The sequence below is a fragment of the Sminthopsis crassicaudata genome, chromosome 1 (genome assembly GCF_048593235.1).
Source record: "Sminthopsis crassicaudata isolate SCR6 chromosome 1, ASM4859323v1, whole genome shotgun sequence".
Taxonomy (NCBI): Eukaryota; Metazoa; Chordata; class Mammalia; order Dasyuromorphia; family Dasyuridae; genus Sminthopsis; species Sminthopsis crassicaudata.
Window position 1 is genome coordinate 635,387,588 of NC_133617.1, and position 12,500 is coordinate 635,400,087.

The window sequence follows — 12,500 nt, forward strand, 5'->3', positions numbered from 1 at the left end:
GGTTTCTGGCCAAAACAGAAGCCATTGCTATTTGCACTCACTCTCAGTCAATGAGGACCCAAACAACAACCAACGGGACCGTTTTGGTCAATCAATGAACTATTGTTGGCCAATCAGTGAGAGCCAGAGTGACTTGGGTTTAAGGCATGGTGCTTAAGAAAGAAATCTAGTAGAGGAGTGAGGTTGGGAAGAAGTCCCTCTCAGTTTGCTCCTTTCACGCCAATTAAATAAATTCCTTAGGCTGCAGTCTCGGGAATCCTAACCCGTGATCATCATGGGAATAAAACTCAGAAACCAAAAGATTAAGAAAAAGAGAACTAATCATCACATGTCTCACCAGCTACCGAGCAGAAGGCAGATCTGCAAGCAGGTAAGGGCTCTACTTAGCCAGCATTTTCTTCCTTTAATTTTTATACTCATTTCGGGAAGTCCTACATGGGCCTGTTGACCATTCACCTTTTTTCACACAGGCGTTGACCTTCAGTGACCTTCAGTTTCTCTCCTGAGTGTTTTTCAGAAAAACGTGGACAATGAAGTTGGGCATTAGGTCTCCATCCATTCTCATTAGGTCCACAATTGTGAAAATGTTTTTTTCTCCTTCTCTTTTTTCCCCCTTAGCTTTTGCTTCCTTCTCTCTCCTTGAAAAGGAGATCAGAGAATTATTTAGATACTTTCTTGGAACCTTAGATGCTTTTCCCAACTTTGCCCCTCTGTTGGGACCCCTCCCCAAAACATCCTCCAATTACTTAAATAATATCGAATAATATAATTAAAATATAAATATTAATAAGATAAGAATGTTTAAAATTCTTTGAAAATCTTTAAAATGTTTCTTTATCTAGTATCAAGGTTGAGGAACTCTCTCCTCTGCTAAATTATTCTTTCCTAGTGATATCTTTCCTTTCTTTAAGCCTTAGTCATATATACATGCTAGTAATTCTATTATTACAGTATTATTATTGTTACTATAACTATTATTACATTTTTAGCTGCTTATTAATACAAGCTACTTACTTCTCAGGTGGCCTCAGGTAAAAACATTTCCCTCTTAGGTGATTTCTAGGGTCCTGCATAGGCAATTTTAAGAGTTTTTCACAGTGTGAACCTATTCTTCACGGGGCAGAGCACAAGGCTTTTTGATTTTTCATCTTGTAGGATGGTTATCTATGACCTTCTATAAAATTCCCCATAGCACATAATTCTTTTTTTAAGGTTAAAATCTTCTTAATTTCAATCTTATTAGAATCTGAGAGTAAATTATGGGTTTACAAGTACAAATTGATTTAATAGGAATTGATTTGCGATTATACAATTTGGAACAACGATATAAGAGCCCTGTCGCTACATTATTCATCTGAGCTATAAAAGTTTGTCTGGAGACTAAGATAAGTAAATTACCTTCATATACTCCATGGAAGTGATCATTTATACAGCTAAACTTCTTCCCTTTCTAGTTCATTAGCTTCCTATTCAATGGCCGTTAATAAATCTCCCTATGGAGATTGAATAACAGAGAATTACCAGAACTAGTTGACTGTCAAAAGGGAAGAGAAGTTAAATACTGGAGGGGAACAAATTTCCACCTGTTTTCTGCTTTGACTTATGGTTTTAAAGACAATTAAAGGACATAAAAATCCTTAAAGTAGCCAAAGGATTCCCTCATGGATGTGACTTGTCAGGTAAGTAGAACAGTGGATAAGAGCATGTATCTGTAGTCAGAAAAACCTGGGTTTGAATTCTATCTAAGCTGTGTGACTCTGGGAAAAATCATTTAATGTTTCTTAGACTCAGTTTTTTCATCTATAAAATGGTTATATGAGTACCTAATTTTTAAGGTTGTTATGAGGATCAAGCAAAATGATATTTATAAAGTGCTTTGCAAATCTAAAAGTACCATGTAACTGCTAGGTATTATTATTTTTAATAATAAAAATTCTCTTCATTATTTTTTATTATTATTTTGAGAGGCAACTGGGGTAAAGTGACTTGTCCTTAAATATCTGAGACTGAATTTGAATTCAAATCCTTCTGATTGGAGGGTCAGTGCTCTATTCACTGCACCATTATTAGTTTTTATTAAAAATTCCTTTCCTTTCCCCTCCTTTCTCCTTTTTTCTTCTCCTCTCCTCTCCTCTCCTCTCCTTTTTTTCCTCTTTCCCTTTCTTCCCGTACCTCCTTTCATTTATAAAATGTTCCCTCACAATGCTCCTATAAGGCTGAGTACAAATTCTACCCCCCCATCCCCAGTTTTCTTTTATTTTTCAAAAGTTGACACATTTTATTTTGCTATGGCAGAAGTTTCCTAATAACCACCCAAACAAACCCTGCTAAAAGTACATTTCTCACCATTTTATGGTGAGAAAATATAGATTCTGCAGGTTAAAAGATTTGCCAAAATTTGTGCAGCAAGTAACTGTTGGGGCCATCAGTTGAATGAAGGTTTTCTGATACTAAGACCAAAGGGGTTGGCTCTCGACTTACCCTGGTTTCAATAAATGATCTGTGTCATCTTTCATCTTAGGTAACTTTTACTCTGCCTTCACAAAATGCCAAAAGAAAAGGATCACTTTATACATGCTTACCTCAAGAAAAAGAAGTTTTCTCATCTTACAGCAGAAGAGTAAGTCTAAAACCCAACTCAAGTTTTTCAACTTTTAGTTTGTAAATGGGGGTTTAATCTATAGAATGTATGTACTTGCCCATAAAGGTATTTTTGCAGTACTTGTGTTTGTGCTGCCAGAAATACTTCCTATTCATTTTACATTTTATTTGGAATTAATTTTTTAATCACTGCATTCAGAAACCTTTTACTGTTGCCAAAATCTTCACAACCCCCGTATTCAGTTACACAACTCCATATGAGTTTAAAAGCTTTATAGTTGGAGAATTAGAACAGAAAAGGTTCAGTGAGGTCTGAAGAATAAAGGAAATTATGGGAAGGATCAGGCAAGGCCTCCAGAGAGAAGGGGGCATCTGAATTGGGTCTTAAAAATTGGGAGGAATTCTGTAAGGGAAGAAGGTGATTGAGGATAATCGTCAGCTTTGAAAAGAGGGAAAGCAAAGATATTCCAGGTGAGAAGACATGGGACATGTGTGGGAGGGTGGTGGTGTTGGCTGGACTATAAATATATGGTGGGATTTGAGATAAGGCAAGAGATAAGCTACTATGGAAGGCCTTGAATGCTGACCAGAGACGTTTGAATTCTACTAGGTAATAGTAGTCTTTGAAGATTTTTTTGGAACAGAAAAAAACCAAAACAAAACAAAACAACAACAACAACAAAAAAAAAAAAACCAGAAAAAAATTTTTATATAGGGTGTGCCAAAAGTTTTAGAGCAATTTTAAGCTATGAAATTTAACACTAGGATTTATTAATTTGGGGGGATTATCAAGAAATTCAATTCTCTCTGGACAACTCAAGTTTGCAGGCCAATCCAGCCTTCCTAAGAAGCTGAAAAACAAAGTCTGTAACACAGGCTAGTGTGGAGAGTCCTTTGAAAAGTCCTTAAAATGGGATAAATCCAGAAACAGGCAAGCTGTGAAATCTGCTCGTATACACAACCAGATGGAATTCTCTTAATCTGGTGGTTAGTAACAGGTGGGTGAGCTTTCTAAATGAAAATCCTGAAGATGAGATTTCCTCATTCATGACATGCCTTTCTGTAAACCCTGGACGGGAGATACAGAGCCTTTGAAAAGATGGCTACAATAATTCTTGAGAGGATTAAGTTACAAATGCAAATCTTCATTATAAAGGTCCAGGTCTGGAGTTGCCAATCTTTTCCTAACGAGAATTCCTTCCTAATGAGATTTCTTCAAAGCCTGATGATCACTCAAGTGGCAGGTGGGCCACTGAACAGACAAGCAGTTAACAAGGGGAATCCCAGAAAACTGGGTTTTCAAGGGTAAAATCTTATACAGGGACATATTTTTCCCACTCTTGACCTATGAAAATGCAATTTTTTTGGACCTGTAATTGAAGGAATTCATCTAATCTTAGATTAACCACATAGCTTCAAATGAGATTTCACTTCGTGGAAAAGTTCTTTTATCCCATTTTATATGGGGCTTTTTTTTTTTTTTTTTTTTTTTTTTTTTTTTTTTTTTTTTTTTTCCGGTCTGCCTTAGCCTTGGTTTGGCTCCAAAAAGTAGATTTTGACTGAGTAGGACATAGCAGTCCTCACTTTTGTGTTCCTCACTTTGTGGAAAGTGGAGAAGGGACCATGTGGTGCCTTAGGAATTACACAGGATCTGAAGTATGCTGATCTAGGTCCAATTGACAGCTATTTAAAATGGCAAGTAATTTAACCTTTCTTAGGACAATTTCATTTGGCACCAGACTTAGAACAGTTTTTATTTGCAGACCACAGGGGTCCCTTTCATCTTCCCCCAGTGGGGAGCGGTGCCATCTGTGGGACTCACAGTTCTTCCTGGCTGGTGATTCATCAAGGAGCAGGGTTAGGGACTCAGCAGCCCTGCTTTGTGTCCCAGTTGCTTCCTATTACTTGACTTTTTAATCTATAGACGCAGCTGTTTTTTCTCCCAGGAGATGGTGCTAGCTGTCCACGTCTGGACCAGGAAAGACCAACAGGACCCTCATCCCAAGGGTCCAGGTGGCTCTGGCTCTTTGCTGCTGTAGTTCTCAACAAGTTGATCCTTCCCAGGAATTCAATTTCGTAGGGAATCCTGAGCCAGGGGAGGTACTGACATTGTCATAACTCTTCGTGCTCAGGGCCAGGATAACATCAAAGTACTTAATCTTTCTGTTCTTTGATGTGCTCCCAGGAGGGAGAAGAATCACTTCTCCTTGTCAGATTTGTCAATCTTGTGCACAAGATTGCACAATCTTTTCCCGATTCCCCAATCTACAAAAGACTTTCTCAGATTTTGTGGGAACGTTTTCTCTTTGTACACTAGGGGGAATTTTCACCTATGTCTCTTAGGCAGGGTACTTCCCATTGCTCAGTATCTCCCACTGAGTTTTGACATCCAGAGAGGTCTTTCTTTACACCTTCTTCCTACTTGTCTTTCTATGTCCTATTTTCCACGGTGGGGATAGAGCCTGGATATACAAATTACTGTGAAACAGAGATAAGTCTTAAGGAATCCCTGAAGGCAAAACAAGGGCCAGAGGGCCAGGGATGTATGATGCACAATGAGGGTGTATATCCACCAATTTCCAACTTCAAGGCCAGAGTTGTCTAGGTGATCATTGTCAACCTCTTGCTAATCCTTGCTTTTGTTTAGAATTTGCTTTCCTATTCCCCTGGAAGCCTCTACTACGGACTGGATTCTACGAGAATGCTGTAATCTTACCTCTTTCCCAACGCCTCAAATGACACAATAATGAGACACATTGACATGGAACTGCCATCAATGCTTACACAAATGCTTGGCTTATCTATGCTGGCAAGCTAAGTGGATCTGGAAGAAAGATTTCTAATTCTGATTATCTCCAATTCTGTCTTCTGACCTAGTGATCTCTAACCAACAGATTGGTTTTTTTCAGAAGATTTCAGAGCCCTCTAGAAAGGAGAAGGTACTGCTTCCCTTTGTCAGTAATTTATCCTCTCAGGGTCTATATATTTTCCTTCTTCCCTATGGGTGCCTAGAGATCAAGTCAAGTCAACAAGCAATTATTGTCTACTTTGTCCTAGGCACGGAATAAAATACTAATCAGACTTTGTGGAGGCCCAAAGTAGCTCCTCTTTAGAAAAAAGCTAGGGAACCCAATTATAGACCTCCATAATCAATTATAGAGGCAGACTTCATCTCATTATCTGTTGGAGTTCAACTCAGCAACATATTAAAGAAAATAACATTGGAATGGGCCACTTCAGAAAATGTTAAGTTCTTCATCCATGGAAATCTTTCAGCAGAAGTTAAATATTAATTGGGAATGTTGTGAACAGGATTTATATTTTGTGTATACCTTGGACTAAATAATGTTGGAGGCCCCTCCTATCCCTTGAATTTGTGGTTCCTAAGTACTTAAAATTACAGACGCCAAAGAAATGAGGATAAATAGAATTTTGACCTGATATTTTTCAAAGATTTATCAATATTTTGAATAATTCATAAAGCATATACCTACTAAGAGCGAGGCACTGTGCTAGGCCCTAGAGGTCAAATGACAGAAATGAAAAACATTGAAGTCTATTCTATGGGGATGGGGGAGCAGGGAGAATAGGGAGGGATAAACGAAAAATAAATTCAAAGTAATTTGAGAAGGGAGAGAACACTGACAAGTTAGAGCTAATGAATTCTGAAGAAAGTTAAGGATTCTAAGAAGTAGAGGTGAAGAAAAAGTAGATTTCAGACACGAAGGACTGTCAGTACAAAATCATGAAAGCAAACGATGGAATGTCACGTGTGAAGAACAAGCCAGTTTGAAGGGACCAGAGAGAGTGTGAAAATGAGTGTTGTAGAATAAGTGTGAAAAAATAAGGAGGAAAAGTGAAGGGGAATGAAGGAAACACACAAGAAAGGGTCCCACATGCAGCTCAGAGCTGGAGGGCCAAAGGACTACATGCAGAAAGAATACTCTCTGGGGTGTTGGTCCCCAGGAGAAGGCCCCAGTTATTCAGCTTTAGTTATAGCTTTGGTAGAACGCTGAATTCATTTGGTGAAAACCATTGGGTAGTTTCTCAAGGGCCCATTTAGCAGTGCCTTGTATATTACTATAAATAAATTATCTTTCTTCAGTCTTATGCTTTCCCTGGGGAGGTTCCAGAGTTTGGTGCTTTGTTCTCTTGGAAGCTAGGTAAGGGAATAACTAACTACATTATTTACAGCAGGATTTAGAGAAAAGATTACAAGGGCTGGTATAGAACATCTGATCCAAGCTAGTTATTTTAAAAATACTATATCCTTTGCTTTTAATCATCTTCATTGATGAATATAGTTTTCCCTCTTCTTCTATCAAACAATTATTCAGTAAGCACTCTGGGTGTGGGGAATGAGTCAGTTAGTCAACATTGGTCACCTGCTAGGTGCTAAATGCTGGAGATGCAAAGAGAGGCAAAAAAATCGTCAACCCCAAGAAGCAATTAATGTAATGGGAGAGACAGCATGCAAGCAACTGTGTACAAATGAGCTATACCCAGGAAGCACTGGAAATCATTTACAAAGGAAGGCACTAGAATTAAGATGGGTTGAGAAAATTCCTGTGGAGGTGAGATTTTAGCTGAAACTTGATGGAAGCCAGATATATACATATATAGTTGTGAATCTACATGATTAAAAGGGGGAAGTATTAGTGGAAAAGTGACATGCACTTGGGGAAAAGAAAGTGAATTCAGTTATGGACATGTTGACTTTGACATGCTATCCCCTTGTAACAATTAATATAAAATTAAGAGGAAAAGGAAAAAAACAACAGTTGAGCAAATCTGACCAATATACATCAGTGGAGTCAACAAACAAAACAACCAAAAAAAAAAAGTGAAATAAAATAAAGATCCCAGTTCCTGCTCTTGAGGATCTCATAGGCTAATATACCACAGATACATATAAGAGAAAGGGTTTTGAACTTTGCTCTTGGCTTCAAATGACTATTTTATTCCCTAAAAATAAATTCAGGGGAGCAGCTAGGTGTACCAGTGGATAGACCATTAGACCTGAGTTCAAACTCAGCCTCAGATACTTACTAGCTGTGTGACTGTGGGCAAGTCACTTAACTTTACTTCAAAAGAAAAATCAACTCAGCACACCATCCCAGCTGAGAGACAGGACTCCATAGGAGGCTGAATCTGTTCTCTAGACAAATCTTTTTCTATAATTAATGATACCAATAGATAGTTATCTAGTTTCTGTTCTTCTCCATGTCAACTTATAATTTTTTCCTTTTTTATTAAATCTTTTTATTTTCAAAACATATATGTAGATAATTTTCAACATCTCCTCCTTGCAAAACCTTGTGCTCCAATTTTTTCCTCCTCCGCTTAGACAGCAAGTAATCCAAAATAGGTTAAACATGTGCAATTCTTCTATACCTATTTCCACAATTATCACACACTGTCAAGAAAAATCAGATCAAAATGGAAAAAAATGAGAAAAAACAAAATGCAAGCAAACAACAACAAAAAGAGTGAAAACACTATGTTGTGATCCACACTCAGTCCCCACAGTTCTCTCTCTGGGTGCAGATGGCTCTCTCCATCACAAGGTCACTGGAACTGGCCTGAATCACCTCACTATTGAAAAGAGCCACATCCATCAGAATTGATCATCATATTTTGTTGTTGCTATATACAATGTTCTCTTAGTTCTACTTTACTTAACATCAGTTCATATAGGTCTCTCCAGGCCTCTTTGAAATCATCCTCAAACTATAATTCTTGGTGACTTTATTTCCTGTTCCAACTGTCCTTAGGGTGATGTCTGTGGGTACCACTATGAATCTAGGATTCTTATAAATCTTGATTAAATACAAACCATGTGCTAAACACTGTGTCATATATTGGAGGAAATACAAAAATGTACCTGAAATGTTGTCCCAGCCCATGAAGAATTTGTATATGAGCATCAGCAAAAAGTCCATTGTGGAGAATGCATGAGAGGAATGAGATTAGACTATCAAGTTGTAGGGAGTGTTGAATACCAGGCAACAGAATCACAGAATCTGAGATTTGGGCTCGACCTCGGTGGCCATCTGGTTCAACCCAAAGACTCCTCCCCACAACAATACAATAAGTGACCATCTAGGCTTTTGTCTGAAGATGTCTAGTGAGGGGGAACGCTTCCCATTTCACTTTAGCTTAGACAGTTTTTTCTTCTATCCAACCTATATTTCGTGCTTCTGCCTTTTGAGACCAAAGAAAATTTTTGAATCTCTCTTCCATGTGACAGCCTTTGAATATTTGAAGACAGTTATCACATTTTCCCTCTCAATGCTTATTTTCTCTCAGTCTTTGGCAGCTTAAATATCCCCAGTTCATTTATTCAATCCTCATATTGTGGTACCTACTCAAAGGCTTCATCATTTTGATTCCTCCTCTTGCAAGAGCTTTTCAGTGTCTCTCCTAATCTGTGTGATTTAGAGTAATAAAATCCATTCCAACTGTAGTTTCAGTCAATACTAACCCTGCTCCAGTGATATATTGTGTGTTTCTGTGTTTCTGTAGATGGATGTTTTGTAGGATCCTATAACTGGCAATATGGCATATTGGTAGAGTACTGGGCTCGAATCAGAATTCTGAAATTTCTCTATCTGAATACAAGCTCCTATCTTTCATCTCTCCCTATGCTTCATTCCCCCTGAGCCTCCTTTGAACTACAGTCACTCATTCTTATCTACTTCTCCTCTCCTACTCCATCACTCTAGCTTTAGTTCACTTTCTAACCCTATCATTAGCTCAGCTATATTCCTCCCTTTCCTCTTGAATCCCTTGTCCATTGTCCCAGTGCCTCTGGTGCCTGGAGTCCAATCCGGGTTATACACAAGCTTTTTCTGAAGAAGGCACACAACCAGTTAAACTGGATTCACTACAAATTTGTTGCCTAATATTAGCAGCGTTCTTTCTATTCTTCCCTTCAGGATTTCATTATTGCACTCCTCCTGGTGATTGCTTCAGATTTTCTCTTCTCAGGTCTCCAATAGCACCAGGCTGTACCTGGCCATGTATTCAGTTAATGCTGAATTTTCACCACCTGCGATCGCTAAGGTTGATCACTAAGATTGTAGTGCCTTAAAGATAATCTTTGAAAATAAAAGAGTCAATAAGCATTTTATCTATTTAATTTTATATTTATTTTTGTTACATTTTGAATTCCTGATTATCTCCCTTTCTTCCTTCTAACTCTGCATTAGAGAAAGCCAACATTTCACACACACACACACACACACACACACACATACACATACATATATAAATGTATGTGTATCTATCCATCTATATATGTGGAATCACACAATACATATTTCCATAAACCAGTTCTTTCTCTGGAGGTGGATAGCTTTTCTCTCCATAAGTCCTTCATAGTTGATTTGACTGTTCATGTTATTTAGAAGAGCTTGACAATTCAGTTACTCTTGGAATCATTTTGATCTTACTATATACAGTGTTCTCTTGATTTTGCTTTTTTTATTCAGCAAAGATAACATTTTATAATTTATGGTAGTAGTGACCTGGACCCTCATAAACCTGAACTCTCATAAACTCCTCCACTCCCCAAAACAAATCTGGGGGACTTCACCATTTGTTAGATACTTCTTTGTCAACACGTTATGTTACAATTATTATTATATTAAGCAAAAAACAAAATATCCATATTTTAGGACAGTAAAGATCACAGAATATAGACGTAGAAGGAACCTTAGTGATCATTTACTCTAATGCTTCATTTTATTGAAGAACCTGAAGTCTAGAACCACCTATTTTTGACCTCCTCCCCCAAAGCATTCTGACTTAAATAAAAATGCCCCGGTGGTTTAAGAAAAAAAAAACAAAAAACAGTGAAAAAAACCTCTCAACAACAGCAGTGATAATCTAGGATATGTAAGAATAGGAAGGAAGGAAAACATTTTTTAGTGCTGACTATGTGCCAGGTACTATGTAAGCACTTTAGAAATAGATCTTATTTGATCCTCACAACAAATTCTGAGAGATAAGAGCTATTATAAATCCCATTTTACAGTTGAAGCAATTTATTATGGAAAAAAGGGAGTAGAAAGTAATCTTGTTTGTATAGAAAATAGAATACGTGGAAGGGAGAAGTGTGGAGTTAAGCCTGGAGAGGAATGTTGGAGCAGATTGTGGAAGGCGGCTAGTAAGCGTCTGAGCCAAGTTGGAAGTCAGAAAGATATTTTCCTTACTTCAGGCTGGCACTCTGTGCACTATGGTGCCATCTAGCGATCCATGCTTGGCATTTAATGAATATTTAATAAATGTTATTTGGCTTGATCTTATATGTGTGTGTATATACATATACATATCTAGAGATATATTTATATCAGCATCCTGATTGAATCAGAATCTATCACTGAGTCTTTTAGGATTCAGAGATCCATTTTCCTCCTCTTACCATTTATTTTCTTTTTTTTTCTTCTATTTTCCTCTAGGGCAACTGGACAGGGCTATATAAATTATTTCTTAGAAATTTCCAAAAGGGGGCAAAGGATGAGGGAGCCAGTTGTGACTCAAATGGACAGGGAGTCCCCACTATGGAAGTTGTGGCTCTAAAGGAAAGGATTCATTCATTCCTTCATTGAGATTGGTAAAAGATGGCAGGTCCGCTATATAGTTTCATAGATTGATTCTGTTATGTTAGAAAGTGTTCTGGACATCCATCAGGAAGGGAAGAGGGAGTTATCTTTTTGATCTAGAAATATAGAGTGACAATGATATCTCACATTGATTTTGATAGTTCTGTTGATTGCTGAAATATAGGGCATTTCTATATTTTTTCAACCTGTGCAAGAGGAAGTTAATTGAAATTAAATTCCAAAATATGTGAAGGAGGCAAATATTACAGCAAATGGAACAGTTAATTCTTCTCCAGGACAGTGGAAGAAGAGGTCAATTTGAAAAAGTAACATAAAATATTACCAATAAAATACTTCCCAAATATCAGATATAAAATATATCAGATATATCAGATCAAAATATCAAATATTTTGCTAATTATCTAGCTCAGAAGAACCCACAGAATGATAAAATTCTCACTTGTCTTCTTGTGGGAAAAAAAAACAGGAATATTTTGGCTAGAGACTTTTTATTCCCTAACAATGCAGTTTTGAAAGTTTACTGAAGATCATTCTCTTTGTGATATAAAAAAGGCTAATAAAATGGACAAATAATGAAATGTAATTAGTAGGCATTGATCATTTGCTTCAGAATTCCCATAGGTTGTTTTCACATCCTTAAATGTTGCAGTATGTTTTCTTCATGGCTCATGAAGACTTTGATTTCTGTTTCTCTGTTTCCAACTATAGATTGTTTCTGGTGCCAATGCTTTTATCTCAGAGGACTGCATACTCAGGCAAAATAGGGTTGTTAAAGATACCGTTCAGAAAAGCCTTCAGTCTTGTTTCTCAGTGACTCCATATATTGTTTAATTAATATCTATTTTGATAGATTAATTACTTATATACCTATAACAAATATTGCCTTACAAAGTTTTTTTCCCCTAAAAAAGCCCCAATTAAACAAAATATTCTCTGGTACATGTCTTGATTATTTTTTCTTTGCTAGTTTACTAAAAGAAAAAATCTGTACCTTCTATCTGGAACCAGCATTGTCCATAGTAATTAAGCAGACTTTTGTTCATTTACATTTTTGTTTTCATTGGGTATATTGTTCTTAAATATCTTTATTTACAATGCATTAGTTCATATAAGCCTTCCTCTGTTTCTCTGAATTCTTTTTACTTGTCATTTTAAAATTTGTTTAAACAAAACATTTATTAAAAGCAAGATATTGGGGTCAGTGCTGAGAATGCAATAATAGATAAAATACTCACAATGTGCTTATCCTTTAATTTGATTATATAAATTTTA

General features: G+C 36.9%; 1 protein-coding gene across 1 annotated transcript in view; it reads left to right on the plus strand.

Moving 5' to 3' along the window:
* Window positions 1-277: 277 nt before the first annotated feature.
* Window positions 278-12,500, plus strand: part of MLANA (melan-A) — a 25,558-nt gene continuing 13,335 nt past the window's right edge. Inside the window, exons 1-2 of the mRNA XM_074282870.1 lie at window positions 278-370; window positions 2,522-2,620. Of these exons, the coding sequence (XP_074138971.1) occupies window positions 2,547-2,620 (74 nt within the window). The 5' untranslated portion in view covers window positions 278-370; window positions 2,522-2,546. The remainder of the gene's footprint in view (window positions 371-2,521; window positions 2,621-12,500) is intronic.